General features: G+C 40.9%; 1 protein-coding gene across 1 annotated transcript in view; it reads right to left on the bottom strand.

Moving 5' to 3' along the window:
- Positions 1-16753, bottom strand: part of hgsnat (heparan-alpha-glucosaminide N-acetyltransferase) — a 38944-nt gene that overhangs the window by 20156 nt on the left and 2035 nt on the right. Inside the window, exons 2-5 of the mRNA XM_008113068.3 lie at positions 8989-9104; positions 4611-4726; positions 3363-3484; positions 1043-1112 (exon numbers count right to left, since the gene is read on the bottom strand). Of these exons, the coding sequence (XP_008111275.2) occupies positions 1043-1112; positions 3363-3484; positions 4611-4726; positions 8989-9104 (424 nt within the window). The remainder of the gene's footprint in view (positions 1-1042; positions 1113-3362; positions 3485-4610; positions 4727-8988; positions 9105-16753) is intronic.

A 16753-nucleotide genomic window follows, 5' to 3' on the forward strand; every position in this document is an offset into this window, starting at 1 on the left:
ATAAAATTAAGGAGCTGGAAATATTAAAGGCACCAAATCCTGTCTAATCTGGGTAGCTAAACAAGGTTAGTCCTGAATAGTGGAGACATCCCATGTTTATTTGACAAGTTAAGGACCAGAGCACTGTCAAAAGCTGGAAATTGACACAATGTGGAACCCTCATTGCCAAATAATGTGCTATATATAAGCACAAATATAAGTATGAAAACTATATTATATGAACAAATATAAGAGACACACAGTACACAATTTCTAAGAGATAATCAGAAATAACTCAAGAAATAACACACAAACTGAATGAGAAGATGGCACTGAGTCAATTGACCGAAAAACAGCTTCTGGTTGCAAAAGTATCATACGAACATGACAAAATCATTTGAAAGAATGAATCACACACTGAATGTATGGGTTCTGGTTATAATGGAGAAGGATTGAAAGAATGGATCATCAAAAAGCAGGACATGCCTGTGCTTGGATGGGTGATAGCTAACGAAATACCAGGTGCTGTTGGCTATATTACAAAAGAAGGAACTGTCAAAACCACCTCTTGAGTATTCCTTGTCTTAGAAAACCCCATTAAAAAAATAAGTCAACAGGCAATTTGAACGCACAAATGGTAAAGACTCAGAGAAATAAATTGATTTGATGTCAATAGATACTCTATATATTAAATTATTAAAATGGGTTTTATTATACATCATTCTGAAATCTTTGGATAGAGATGAAATACACATATTTTAATAAACAATTAAATTAAATTCTAGTCAAAGGAAATTGAGCATAATGTCAAGTTCTTAACTTTGTTTATGGTTTTTCTATATATTCTAACTGTATTCTCAATTCGCTTCTGACACAATAAATAAAAAATAAACAATTTTTAAAAAACAGTTTAAGCAGAGAATTCTAACTTGTCTTTGTACCTACTAAGAAAAGGCCGTTTAGAGGATAAAATGGATATTTAGAGAATAGTCTCCATTGAAGAACTTAACATACAAAAAATTTACATTACATTTAGGACCATCACATTCAGATATTTACTTACTTCATGCAAAATTGTCCCAACATCAGAATACTGAAAATAACCACATAGATAAGGAATGCAAAGAAAATAGCTGTACAAAAGAAAATACAAAAAATGAATTAATCTTTAATTTCTACAAGTCATAAAGTGCACACTCTGTGCAAAAACCTCTCATATTGGCAAAATTAAAGGACCTTTTAAATTTTGTCAGGCTTTTTATAGAACTCAGTCTAAGGTTTGAAGACATGAACACTAAGACAAAACATATGATGTGCTATCATAAGAATATTTCTAGATAGTGTGCTAAATATTATTTGCTGATTGCAAACCATTTTGAAATTTCTATTTAAGACAGCCAAGAGCCAGCATGGTCTATTCAGAAGCATCAAACTCATTTTTATCAAGGGCCACATCAGACTTATGGTTGCCTTCAAAGGGCCATTGAATCCATGGATACAAAGGGCCAACTATAATTTTTTACATAGTGGACAGTGCTTTTTAGTTTTTACCCAATTTGGGTCTCCAGATGTTACTGAATGACAACTCCCATCATTTTTTATTATGCGGACTGGAGATAATGAGAATGGCAACCCAACAGCCCTTGTGGCTCTGAGGTTGGGGAAAGGCTAAAGGGAATTTTAAAGTTAAACATCACATCCTTATATCTAAATTCAAAGCCATATCCTGACTAAGTAGAACATACTGCAGTATTCCAGTTGTTGCTGCATCATAGCATCTAGAGAGTCACATAAAATGACATGGTGAACAGATTTAGCCCACTTGCCTTGAGTTTGACACATGTCGTCTATTGATTAGTGTTGGGCTGTTTCAGGAAGTCCAGGGTTGGGACCCACAATCAGCCATGGGAACCCACTATGTAGCCCTGGACAAGTCATGCTCTCTTAGCTTCAAATGAAGGCAAAGGCAACCCCATCCTCTGACAAATTTTGCCAATGAAAACCCTGTGATAGGCTTGCCTTGAGGTTTCTATAAGTAAGAAATGACTTGAAGTCAAACAACAACGTTTAAGAAAGCCACCATGACATACTGGCTTGAATGTTGGACGGAGACCAAGAAATCAGGGTTCAAATATTATTTTGATAAGAGATAAGGTACAGAACTCAAATCCCTACTCAGCTATGAAAACTTACTGGATGGTGTTGGGCAAGTAATGCTGTCTCAACCTCAGAGGAAGGCAAGGGCAAACCTCCTCTGAATAAATCTTAACCAGAAAATCTGAGGAAATCGTAACCATAAGTTGAATTGATGGCATGTTAACAGTTACAGACCAGGTTACTTAGCCCACAGTTCTATTTAATCATATCAGAATATAAAGCTTTATCAATATGGTTTTATTGGAGATCCAGGAGAGAGGAAGGCAGTGTGATGTAACCCTCTTGGTGTCCACACAACCAACTGGGGATTTTGCCCAGTGCCATCTAGGTGATGCTAGATTGCCCAGGAAAAACTATTACGAAAAGAAATAGTGGATACATCCTTGCACAATGTTCTAAAACAACTTTCCTTTCTAACCCCTAGTTACAGCAGTGCAGGACTTTTAAAAAACCCAGCTGTTTTTGTTTGAGGTTTTTTCCCCCGTGTCAGGAGCATCTTGACAAATCAAATCACTTCTGGTGTGAGAGAATTGGCCATCTGCAAGGATGACCCAAGGGACGCCCTGCAAGTCGCTTCTGGTGTGATAGAATTGGCCGTCTGCAAGGACATTGCCCAGGGGACGCCCTGATGTTTTTATGTTTTTACCATCCTTGAGGGAGGCTTCTCTTATGTCCCTGTATGGAGCTGGAGCTGATAGAGAGAGCTCATCTGCACTCTCCCCGGGTTGGATTCGAACCGGTAACCTTCAGGTCAGTATCCCAACCTTCAAGTTATCAGTCCTACTGGCATAAGGGTTTAACCCACTGCACCACCAGGGGCTCCTTCTGTTTGAGGTTTTGGATCCTCTATCTGTTTCTTTGTTTGTTACAGAATGTTTTAATTTGAAACCTTCACTGTATACTTGTGAGAACAAAAGGCTCTTTGCTGAATATGTTAGACTGCCCTTTTTAGGCTACAGAGAGAGTAGGAAAAACTGGCTAAACAGGTTGAGTAGGAGATGAGGGGTTACTCAAATCACCCCCAAGTTGAAATTTAAGTTGCATCCTTTGAAAATCCACTTGTTCAGTAAGTAAGTGACAATTGAGAAATGGGTGCAAATCAAAACATTGCAGATAACATTGCAATAATCTAATGGAAGCTAAGCGCTCTTTTACTGGAATTCAGAGATAACAAGTACTTAGAAACGACTGCAATATTTATATAACAGAAGCACAAAGTAACATACGAAGATTGCTGTTGAAAGGATTTTGATTGATGATGATATTGCATGAAAACTGCAAGATGTTGTTGTGGAGATTCTTAACCATCAGAGAATAGTTTCCAAATTCTCCAAAATGATAATGTATCCTGCAAACAGTGAAGAGAAATGTATTGTCGTGTTATTTTAAATCAAATTGATAATGAAATTATACTGGTACAATACAATGTGACTCTGTACCACAGAAGATAAATATAAATAACAGTGTTAACATGACTTGAAAAACAGATACAATTTTTCTTCCCAAAAGCATTCACATATGACTAAAATGCCTGCAGAGGGGAATTGTGTGCTCCCTCCCTCCTCTATGTTGTCAAACTGAACCTCACGCCATTCCTCCCCGCTGTGATGCTGGCTGGAGCTGTTGGGAGTGAGAAATCCAGCAGCATCTGGATTTCCACCTGTTTTGGGGAGAGACATTATACCTTCCCTGCCCTGATGCTTATAGATACATCTCTAAACCATTTAAATCCTTTGTAGAAATAAAGTGTTTTAAACATACTTGGGTGTTCTCCCTCTGCTTTGCAAAATGCTATTCGTTTAAGCATTCCTCTTCACAATAGCTTCTTATTTCTCAATACACACATATATATCTAACGCCTCCAGTCTGTGCTTCTTTCACTCTTTCTTAGTACTGATGCATCAAGCATTGGGGATTTATTCACTGTTTCCAATAAGAATGATCTGTGCAACAATGTTTACATAACAGTATGTAAAAAGTGAAATAAAATACCTAAAATAAAATTTCATTCTAGAGCAATTACCCCCATAGTGGACTTCCAATAAATATCTGTTCCCATTAACAATATAGATTGAGCACCCCTTATACAGAAATCTAAATACTCCTGAAATCATAAATTGTCCACATAAGTTGCTTTGTTCACAACCTTTGTTTCATGCACAAAATTATTTAAAATACTGTATAAAATCATATTCAGATCGTGTGTGTGTGTGTGTGTATGCGTGCGTGTAAAGATAAATATACTTTATACTTAGATTTGGTTCCATCTCTAAGATATCTCATTATGCATATATATGGAAATACAGGTATTCCAAAATCTGGGGGGGGGGGGGGGACAAAATCCAAAACATATCAAATCCCAAGCATTTCAAATTAGGGGTAGTCAACCTGTATGACCATAGCCATGGGAATACTGAAAAAGCCAGCAACTTGGAGTTATTTTAAGACACGTCTTTTAAAAATCAGATACCAACCTGCAAAGTTGTTTGCTGTTACTACCATTAACTATTAGGGTGACTGCATGCTGAGAATCCACAGGGCCAGTTCCAATGCTGTTCATGGGGACAGAAATGAGCTCTTGATACAAGCACTGGAAAATATTGAAAAAGAAATGAAGATCACGAAGGAACAGAGCTGTCTAGATAAGGAAAAATACCCACACTTAACATGTGAAAATGCAGCCTGAGCCCATAGAAGGCTACACTGTCTCCCCCCCATGCCCCCAAGCAATTGGATCACACACACACACACACCCAAGAGATTTGCAGGATTTTCCTGAGGCAACGCTGATGGAAACGCTCCAGGAGTTTGGTGTGACGTCTGTACACAGTCCACGTTTCGCAGGGTAGACAGGCAGACAAATAGTGTGCTGGAAGAAGCAAAGACCACCAGCATTGAAGCGATCCTCCTACGCCATCAACTCCGCTGGACTGGCCACGTTGTCCGAATGCCCGATCACTGGCTCCCAAAGCAGCTACTCTACTCCGAACTCAAGAATGGGAAACGGAATGTTGGTGGGCAGGAAAAGAGATTTAAAGATGGGCTCAAAGCAAACCTTAAAAACTGTGGCATAGACACTGAGAACTGGGAAGCCCTGGCCCTTGAGCGGTCTAATTGGAGATCAGCTGGGACCAGCAGTGCTGCGGAGTACGAAGAGGCATGAACGGAGGGCCTAAGGGTGAAACGTGCCAAGAGGAAGGAGCGTCAAGCTAACCCCGACCGGGACCACCTTCCACCTGGAAACCACTGTCCTCACTGCGGGAGAATATGCGGGTCAAGAATCGGTCTCTTCAGCCACCTAAGAACCCACCCCCAAGATGGAAGACAATCGTCCTCGAGCTACGAGGGATCGCCTAAGTAAGTAAAGTAAGTAACACACACACATACACACATATATATAAAACCACATTTCTTAGGGGAAAAAAGATTAATTTCAGGTTCTGGAGCTCTGATTTATCTTTTAACCAGTCACAGGTCTCCTCTCTCCATATCTTTTAACATCCAAAATACTTGTTTTTCAAAACCAGAAGTGAGCATCCAGCCATGTTTTAAAAAAATATATATTATAGCACATTTGACAGTCTGGAAGTAGCCAGGGCAGAAGAGTGCTCAAGTAACCTAATCCTGTTTTAAGCAAAGGGATTGTCTGCTTTGAACAAAGAAATAACTGAGAAATGGGTTTGACCATGAAGATTCATTCTGGGAAGGCAGGAAAAGCAATCCACCATGACTGGATCCATCTTGCATACCAAACAAACTGGCAGAAGCCCACTTTCTTTTCTTTTTTTCTTTTTTCTTTTTTTTTTTGTTAGTTCTTTTTTGACTCTCTGCTAAGCCAATTCAGGTGTGCCTAATTCATAATTTCACAAACATAACTACCCAAACATTGGCTATAAACCCATGTTCAATTCCTTTCCTTTCCTCCTTAAAAAAATAATAATCCCAAGGGCATGTTTGGATTGCTCCTCCTCCCATTTCAGAATGCATCTTCACAGTTAGCCCAGTCTCTCATTCTCGGGATAACATGAGGAGCAATCCACCACAATTAGGAACTATCCAGTTCTACAATTCACTAATTGCAATATCATCTTGTCCAAAGCAGCCTCTACTTATTGAAACATGTCCACTTTGTAATCTATATAAATAAAAATGTAATGTCTGTCCATTAGGGACATTATTTCTCCCAAACTATTCCACCGATGGCTATGAAATTTGGACACAACATAGCATTCAAACTGGCAAGCCTACTCTCACAAACCTAACCCACCTGAGAGAGGTAAAAACAAACCCAAAAGTAATAGCCAAACAGTCACCTCCACTTTTAGCTACCGTCCTAACAGATGGCTTCCCCCCCCCCTCAGCAATGGCCAAGCATTCCCCTCTTCCTAAGCAACTGTTGTAACAGATGGCCCCTACCCTTAGCAATGGCGCAATGGCCAAGCAGTCTCCACCCTTTAGCAAACGGAGTGGGCGTGGCTGCACAGCATGAGGGGAACGAATTCCTCAAGTCATTTTTTCCTTCACGAAGGCCTCTCCCGATGGAGAGAGAAGGCCTTCAGATGCTTAAGCAGAAAAAGAAAGGGAATAGAAATAGAAAGGGACCTGAGTCTGTTAGGAATGGTGGGAGTTGAAGTCCAAGACACCTGGAGGGAGGGTCCAAGTTGGACCAGGCCTGTAAGAGAGAGAGTGCTCTCCTCATGCCCCAAGGCACCCTAGTACCCACACCTTTCCTTCCTCCTCCCTCCAAGGATGTTGCCCAGGAGACGCCCAGATGTTTTATCTAACCAGATTGGGCCACAGCAACGCATGGCTGGGTACAGCTAGTGCCTTATAAAATTACTCAACGCAGACCATCCTGCTGCATCACAAATGCTCTTTACACATGATTTTACCACATAGGACACCACTGTTGAATGTGGCCACACATTTGCAGGACAAGTTTTCTTTTCCAAGTTGTAACAGAGAAATGTGTTATAACACGTGGCTACTTTCTGATTTAATAACCATCAGTTGAATGAAACAAACAAGGTTAGTCCTTTGAAATTGCATTTTCACTGCATGCCAAATATCCAAGATATGCCATCTCCACTCTGATGGATGCTTCAGGTTAGTGCAAATGTATAGTGGCAAATGTATAGTATCCTTAAACACTTATTTAGAAATGGCATAAATGTTGGCTCTAAAGTCAAATGTTAACCTATTCAAACTTAAATTCAAGTTCCAAAATGGAATCTTATGCATAGTTCATAGATAATATTGAACCTCTTAGAAATCTTTTCGCATGAGGATGTGCTGCAATGATTCTCATTCACACTTCAAAATGGTTGACAATGGCCACATGTGATGCTTCAACATGTTCAGCTGTATTCCCTTTGTCAAACCATGTTGCAAAAACAGAAGGACACATTTAATCTCTGACAGTGTTACAGGCAACCTGAGTATACACTATGCTGAAGCAAATTATCTTAAGAACCTGACTGTTGGCAAACATCGCTGCCTATTCTCCAAAGCAAGATGCAAGGTGTTCCTGATTGAAGTGCTTCAAGGTAGATTGGCAGGAGTCCCATACTTTGCCCATGCAATAATCAAGATGCTGAATGTATTTATCACGTTTTATTGTCCTGCAGTTTATTAGCAGGCTTGGCTACATATTATTAACCCACTACTGAGAAACTTACCCAGTAGATCAGTCCAATTCCATTAAAAGTTTTTATTAGGAGACAATATTCTCCAGGTGACCTTGGCTGTTGCCAAGTTTCTCTCTGAGGTAGCCAGGATAAGACACCCTGTATTAGACTCCGGCTGAAACTTGCCGTGTATCTATTTGCAGTGTTCCTACCCCTGTTCGTATGCATCTTGTATTGCACGTTGTCCTGTGTCTAATTAGTTTTATCAGTTCATTAATCTGTTTGCAGTTATGCACCTTTTACCGTTAAGCCAATCGGGTCTTTGGGTTATAATAAAGTTTTGACTGATTGTTTGATAAAGTAGAGCTAAACTCACCACCTTAAGCTCTATGAATTAGATGTTGTGAATTCTGTATGCTTGACTCCACAAACTGAGCTGAAATGATCTCAGTGAGCTCCCCATCAAGTTCACATCCATTGTCACTTGCAACTGATCAGTTATCATGACAGGGACTGCCTCTATTAGATTCTTTTCCTCCAACCAACATCTCATTTCTTTCTCTAAGTTTGTAGAATTGCTCACAAGAGGCAGGACACAAGTGTAAGCGTGGATAAAAATCAAGATACTTCAGTATCTCTTAGTAGCCCCACTTAAGCTTTCACCTGAAAATTTATAGTACCAAAAATTGGGATGTGAAAATGACTGGAAGTCTTCTAGTTTTAGCTTTAAACGTGTTTAAGAGAACATCTGAACTAGTTCCCTAGACAGGTACTCTGCTTTCCATTGTCTGCCCCCTGCCATGACTCCCTACCCTGCTATCTACTACTATTTAGCAAATAACAGGGTGAATTCTAGAAAATACATGTGGTTTAATGGCTTTCTGTTTCTGTACTAAAACAAGAGGGTAAATTCATAATGAGCTCAAATATGGACAACCCTATAATCTGTTTTCTTCTCTAGCTTTCATCACTTTCCCTTGAGATATTCTGCTGAATGGCATAACTATAAGTTTCAGGCCTTTCCCAGAGTGCTGGGCCCTTGGGGCCATTCTTTTTGTTATCCTAAATCTTCTTTCCCAATTAAAGACTATGTGGGAAATGCCACTTTATTTAAAATGATGAAATACTAAACTTTATCCCTTTCACATCATTTTTTTCCAATTGCTGGATTCTTAAGATGGTATTCAAGAGTTCACACACACATATACTAACAAACATGAGTTACCTGATAACAATAATCTGAGAGCCAGTAGACAGTCAAGTTCTCATTGATTAATTCATTATGAACTTGTAGTAAGGCTTGATCAATTTTCAAATCCCAGGCTGGTCGTCTGGATACATCTATTAGAAACAGAAAGAGTTTCAATGTTTGGCAAAAATTCTAAATTATTGCTCCAACTCAGAGGAAATGAGAATTGTGGGACTACTGCATGCAAGCTCCAAATATCTTTGTAAATGATTACAACCATCAGCAATATCTTACAATTACTCTTCCCCTCGATGGATTGTCACCTTATAGTGGTGAGGGGGCACTCTCCTTCTTCAGAGACTTCTAAGCAAAGGTTGGATGGCCATATCTTGGAAGTGCTTTGTATAGGTGATTGGACTAGATGGCCTTTGTGGGTGCTTCTAGCTCATGATTTTATGATTATGGAAACCTTTGGGTGCGAATGACCAAATTTAGACATTAGCAAACAGATGTCAACCCACAGAATTATGTCACATATGCTAAAGGCTGAATTAGATTATTAGTTAGAGCACTTAATAAGATTTATTCCAGAATACAGTATTCCAGATGAAATGGTGCCTATTGGATTTCAAAAAATCAGCCTCATTCAGCAAGAACCTAATCTAGGCCTGAGCATAAAGGAAGAGGCACCAAACACATGCCAAAAATAAAGATGCCAGTAACTATCTTGATCTGACCAGGGTATCCACATGGAGGAGGTATGGATCAAGACACTCCAAATGTCAGTAATAAAAAAATAACAATGTTAACAATCAAAAGTCTTGGAATTTTGGATTGAAATTGTATGGGAAACCCAATATAGTAACATTCTAATGCAATTATTAAATTATCATCATGTGATACTACTACATAGTGCATAATCTGTAAAATGTGCACGAAACCATTTAGTCACATTATCCAAATTGCATTTAAAAGAATGGTAAGAATTTGGAGGGATTTTTTTCTATCAGGAAACATTTATACGATGCCTTAAGTCTATAATCTAGCTCACTAATTTTGGGGATCATAGTGATGACCGTGGCCCCGGCTTTCAAATTGATTTGAACCTGCAGCGGAGAGTTCCGCAGATCCATCACCAAAAGGAACGGAGCGGGACCGCAGCAGACTATTATTAAAAGATCTTTTTTTCTTCACTTTCCCCTTCCCTGAACTATGTAACAAATCCCCCCAATAAAAGTAGCATTCATTTTTAACAGTAACACTCTCTATCTGGTTATTTTGTGTCTTTCTCTGACTCCTTCTTTTGCACGCAATTCCCCCCCCCTCTCTCTCTCTAACCCGTCCGACCTTTAAACCCTGGCGGAGGCTTCCCCGCCATAGGTTAATACGGCGGACGATACAAATTGGCTCATATCTTTATCAAAATTACCCCTAGCACGCTCCTCTTTTAGTCCTAACCCTTCCTAAGGCTCCTGACCCGAGGACCACCAGCGGAACCAAAATCGTTCCAGTTCTCGGCACCTCATCAGCTGACTGTCAAACGGGACCGACTGCTCTTTTCAAGCCAGACTGCTCTTTTCCAGCCTTATCCCGGACTTTCCTCTCCCCGCGACCCGCGGGATGGTTTTAAGAGATCACTGGTCCCTTTCTGTGAACTGGGGATGGGGGATCGCTCTCCCGCTGGGGAGACATAGTTCTCCAAGGACCTTCACCCTCTCTACAGCTGCCAGAAGGGTGCCTGGACGGGCGCCCTCCACGTTTCATTCACACCTTCATAATTTTATGAATGAGAAGAACACTCTTCCCAGACCTACCCCTGAACTTATGAAATCCTATATTTCCAAAGACTGCAACCCACATGTACCTCTTCCCCATGCTATTTCTATGAATTCCTTCCACCACAAATGAACTTTTTTTCCAATGTATCCGTGAATTTTCATATTCTATGTACCTGGACACCCTCATGAATCACTGTTGTATGAATTTCTAATCGTTGGGCTAACTCCATGAATTGTAAAATCACGCTGCTGAAACTCCACTTTTATGAATTTCCATATTGGGTTCCCCAGATGTTATGAACTTCGTTCTTATCAAATATTTTCAATTGTTTATATCATTTATGATTCCCCTTTATGCAATGTAACTTACTCTTATGGATTCTCCCTTATTCCCATGAAATCTATCTATCTGCCTATATGTATTTGTACTCTTTGGGATCCCCGGAAAATATGTATTTTTCCCAGCAGGGTTTATATTCCAACTTTATTTTATTTTTCATTTTATTTCATATAATTGTTAAATCATGAAATCAAATAGGAAATATTTTGAACTCAACCTGAACCCCAGGACCCATCCCAGTTCTTATGACCCAGGCTTCCCTTCCCAAAAACAAAAGGATAATCCGCCACCGCTTAACCCAATCAAATTCAGATTGCATGGACAATATAGGGCTTGAGTCGCCGAATTCGGAGTATTGACCTAAAGGTGATTCGCCCCAAGGCAAACATTGTCATATCTCATCCAAAGGAAAAACCAGGACACCTCAGGAAGGCGCCCTGCAGAGCCTGTCAATTATGGCTCATCACCACCCATCTCCACTTCCACCCCTGACACCCCAAGGCATATCTAAAATCTGTATACGTGACAGAAACCCAGACATCCTTGATTGCTACCATTAATCCCTTTAGAAATCGGCCTAGCAGGAGATAATCCAATCTTCCCTGCTCTGTCACTTCATTGTTTCAATAACTCCCGCCTTCTCCTTCCTGATTGGCTCGAGTGGGGACAAAAAGCAGCTCCCTATTGGGCCAACAGAGCAAGGCGGGAAACGAAAGCCCGCCTCGTTCAACCTTCTAGCCTATCAGCGATCAGATGGGCGGGGGAGCGGGGCGGGAAATTCAAGGGGCTGTCAGACTGAAACTTTGTATAAATATGGCTTTATTTTGATTATGTGGTACCCTAGTAGACTGAATGATCACTACTAGAGTCCTTTTCAGCTGAATCGCTCAATAAAGACTCCTTGGCGGATTTTCCTTCAACTTTGGCGGACCTTCTTCATTTCGGCTTCAGGTTGTATTGCGGCTCATATTTTCCTATTGGCTCCGCCAAGGTCCGTTCTCTCAGGACCGGATCGGCTCTCTCCTTAAGGGGCCCGATCCCCTAAAACGCGGTCGACAACAATAGTTTGAAAAGAATGAAAAACAAGCAAATGAACCGTATCTAGATAAATATGGTGTATGGAAGACAATTTTGCTTTTTTTTTCAACAGTGGCATTTGTCTGTAGTAACTGAATATGGTAAACTGTTGCCAAATTTAGGGTTAAAAAAACGGAAAGCAGATTTTAAGATTCAAAACTAGGGCATAACTTGGCACACTGTGGTAGGTGAAGTGAAGGAAAGAGCAGAATATTTACAGCATGTGAATATTGAAGGGAAACAGATTAAAAGTTGTGATATATAATACATAAAGGCATTTGTTTATTTCATTAAGTATTTTGAGACAAAGAAGAAGGCATATTGTTTTACCTTTTAGGTTTTATTTATTACTTGTAGACTTTTGGCATTATTTTTAATCTGTGTAGTATAGTAAAGGAGGCAACATAAATATATCTCTTAAAAATTAAATATTAGCTTCCCCACAGATTTTACTTTGTTAGAGATGAAAGAGGAAGTAAGCAGAATTAAAGCTTTCACAGAAAATAGCTAAAGGGAAGGGAGGGGTTCTTCCCCTCCCAAAATAAGTATTCTGCCTTCAATAAAGTCTTTCTTCAGTTCCCAAATTTGTAGCATAACAAACAGAAAGATTGTGGAAATCACAATTACATTTGCTGAGATTTTCTGAAGATTCCCCATTCTATAGGGCAGGGGTCCCCAAACTTTTTTAACAGGGGGCCAGTTCACGGTCCCTCAGACCATTGGAGGGCCAAATTATAGTTTTTTTAAAAAAACTATGAACAAATTCCTATGCACACTGCACATATCTTATTTTGAAGTAAAAAACAAAACAAAAAGGGAACAAATACAGCCTCAATGTTAATCATCATCATCATAAAAATAATAGAGGGTTGGAAGAGACCCCTTGGGATATCTACTCCAACCCCCTTCTGCTTTTGTGCACCACACCATAATCAAAGCACCGCTGACAGATAGCCACCCAATGACAACAACAACAACAACAACAACAACAACACCATAATAAACATGGTTGGAAGAGACCCCATGGGCCATATAGTCCAACCCCTTTCTCCCTTTGTGAACCAAAACATAAAGCACCCCTGACCAACAATGGCAATAATAATAATAATAATAATAATAATAATAATAATAATAATACTGTAATGTTCGGGGTTGGAAGAGTGCTAGCCTTCAAGAAAAATGAATCCATGACAGGGTTGCAAAGGAGGGAGTCTACGTGGCAAGATAAAACGGGAGGTCTCTACCTTTTGCCACAGGCATGCCTCCATTGTTGTTTTGACTCCTCCATCCCAGGTGGGGGAGGAGGCGGAAAAGGAGCATGCAAGGCGAGCAAGGAGGCAGGAAAAGCGTGCACCTTTCCCTCCTCCCTCGCCCCGTGCAGGCCTTCGTCAGAGGCGGCGGCGGGAAAGATGCCTGCAGGGCGAGGGAGGAAAGGCGCATGCCTTTTTCTCGCCCCGTGCATCCCTTCCTCGGCGGCAGCGGGAAAGGTGTGTGTGGGACGAGGAAAAGGCATGAGCCTTTCTCTCTTCTCTCACCCCACGCGCACCTTTCACGCTGCTTTCCTCGGCGGCGGCAGCGGGAAAGCTGCCCGCGAGGTGAGAGAGGAAAGGCACATGCCTTTCCCTCGCCCAGTGCGGCTCTTTCTCAGTGGAGGCAGCAGGAAAGGTGCATGCAGGGCGAAGAAAAGGCGTGCACCTTTCTTTCCTCCCTCACGCGGCGCGCACCTTTCCCGTTGCCTCCCTCGGCGGCAGTAGCAGGAAAGCTGCCCGCGGGGCGAGGGCTGAAAGGTGCATGCTTTTTCCTCGCCCCGTGCGGCCCTTCCTTAGTGGTGGCAGCAGGAAAGCTGCCCATGGTGTGAGGGAGGAAAGCCGCACACCTTTTCCTCGCCTCATGAGGCCCTTCCTCGGCGGCAGCGGCCGGAAAAGTGCCCATGAGGAGAGGTTGACAAGAAACTTCTCCTCCTTCTCCACACCACACTTTCTTGGCAGAGGAGGGAGCCACCACCCCAGGGGCCGGATAAATGGCTCCGATGGGCCGCATGTGGCCCGCGGGCCTTAGTTTGGGGACCCCTGCTATAGGGTGTCCAAAAACTTTGTTACATAAATATTGTACCGGCACCGGCACTTTGGGTGTTTTTTTAGATAATAATGTGGAACATAAATATTATAATAATATAACTTTATTTACAAAATATTCATTGAAAACATTAAAATATAAAATATAATATACTTTTCTTATGTATGGTGGCTTTGAAGGCTGCATATCTAAAGGCTCAGCTGATGCTTTAAGTTACTAAAATGTCAGAAATTGGAAGTGAAATGTATGAGCAATTGAATTCTCATAAGGGTGCAATTCCCCAATTTTTAAAAAAAATGTAATATAACTTTATTATTTAAATAGGGCAATGAAAGAAATAATAACACATTTAAATAATAAATATCAGTATCATTAAATCTAACCCAACTATATTATTTAAACAATACCTCATGGTCCTGAATGGAACAGAAGTTAGTGTTTCTGTTCCATTCAAAAATGTGTTTGCAACTGCACAGATAACTTCCATTTTGCTACTCTGTCCTTCACTTTGTACAATTATTACCAATACCTTGAAATTTGAATTGTTTCATATTATTAACTTTAGGCCAAGAATGGGTGGCATGTGTCCCTCCAGATTTTGCTGGACTAGAACTCCCATCATTCTTCAGCCTTGGCTATGCTATCTAGGCAATGAGAAATTCACCCAAGACAATGAATCACAGACATTATGAACTCCTGGCTAGTGTGAAAGTGATTCAGAAACTTATCCCAGCAGATTGCTGCCTCAGGTTTAGAATCATAGAGTTGGAAAAGATCACATGGGCCATCTAGTCCAACCCCTGCCATGCAAGAAACACATTCTGTGGCAGAGAGTTCCACTGCTGAACAGCTTTTACGGTCAAAAGGTTTCCCTAATTTTCAGGTGGAATCTCCTTTCTTGCAATTTGAACCCATTGCTCCGATTCCTAGTTTCAAGGGCAGCAGAAAACAAACCTGCTTCCTGTTCCTTATGGCACCCTTTCACATATTTATACATGTCTCCTCTCAACCGTCTCTTTGGCAGGCTAAACATCCCCAGCTCTTTAAAATGCTCCTCATAGGGATCATTTTAGTTGTCCTCCTCTGGACACCTTCCAGCTTGTCAACATCTCTTAAACTGTGTTGCACAGAATTCGACACAGTATTCCAAGTCTAATCAAAGCAGAATATAGAGGCACTGTGACTTCCCTCGTTCCAGACATTCTTTTGATGCAGCCCAAAATCCCATTGGCTTTTTTAGCTTCTGCATCACACTGTTGGCTTATGTTCAACTTGTTGTCCACAAAGACCCCAAGATCTTTTTCACATGGACTGTTGTTGAGCCAGGTGCCACGCAACATGTATCTTTGTATTTTTATTTTTTTTCTGCCTGAGTCTAGTAGCTAACATTCATCCTTGTTGAAATTTATTTTGTTAGTTTTGGCCCAGCTCTCTAATCTGTTGCGGTCATTTTGAATTCTGATCCTGTCCTCTAGAGTATTAGCTCTCCCTCCTAATTTGGTGTCATTTTGATAAGCACGCCCACTAACCCTTCATCCAAGCCATTAATAAAGGTGATTAATACTCAGTTGGGTTGCTGTGAGTTTTTTGGGCTATATGGACATGTTCTAGTAGCATTCTCTCCTGATGTTTCACCTGCATCTATGACAGGCATCTTCAGAGGTTTGTTCAGAGGTCTATAGGAATGTGGCAAGTGGGGATATGTGGATCCACTAATAAAATCTATTTATTTATTTCGGGAATTTCTATGCTGCCTTTCTCCATATGGACCCAAATCTCAACCAAATTTTGCTTATTCACACTATCATTACATACCTTTCTATCAATTTATATTGCAATAGCTGCAATAGCGGACATAGTGGATGTGACCAAGTTGGCTTGCTTGCAGCTGGCAGACAAAGCCTATGGTACGCACACAGGGGAGAGGGGGTTGACCTGAACTGCAGGTGAAAACTGAGGAAACTGTGGAAACAGGGGTGTCTACCTCTGGTTCATGTATTCCAAGTCTTGCCAAATAAAGCATGGAACAGGTGTAAATACAAGAATCTGTGTCATTGTTAGACCTTGGACTTTATATGAACAAGACTGTTTCTGATGACCAAGTAAAAGCTCAGTTAGGGCAAAATCCACAGACTCCAGGATATATATTTCCTATGGATAAGAAGAGGCATCTAAGATTTCAACCCAAATGGTTCAGCATTTCCCCCTGGTTAGCCTACTCATTTAATGTACAAAGTGCACTCTGTAAGTACTGTGTGGTGTTTGGAGGAGAAGGTGGGGGTAAAGGTGGTCACCACAAGCTTGGTGCATTGGTGGTTAAACCATTTGTGTAATGGAAAGATGCAAAACAAGTCTTCAATGTTGTTGTTGTTTATTCGTTCAGTCGCTTCTGACTCTTCGTGACGTAATGGACCAGCCTATGCCAGAGCTCCCTGCGGGCCGTCGCCACCCCCAGCTCCATCAAGGTCAAGCCAGTCACTTCAAGGATACCATCCATCCATCTTGCCCTTGGTCAGCCATTCTTGCTTTT

This window comes from Anolis carolinensis, chromosome 6 (genome assembly GCF_035594765.1).
Source record: "Anolis carolinensis isolate JA03-04 chromosome 6, rAnoCar3.1.pri, whole genome shotgun sequence".
In the NCBI taxonomy this organism is placed as follows: domain Eukaryota; kingdom Metazoa; phylum Chordata; class Lepidosauria; order Squamata; family Dactyloidae; genus Anolis; species Anolis carolinensis.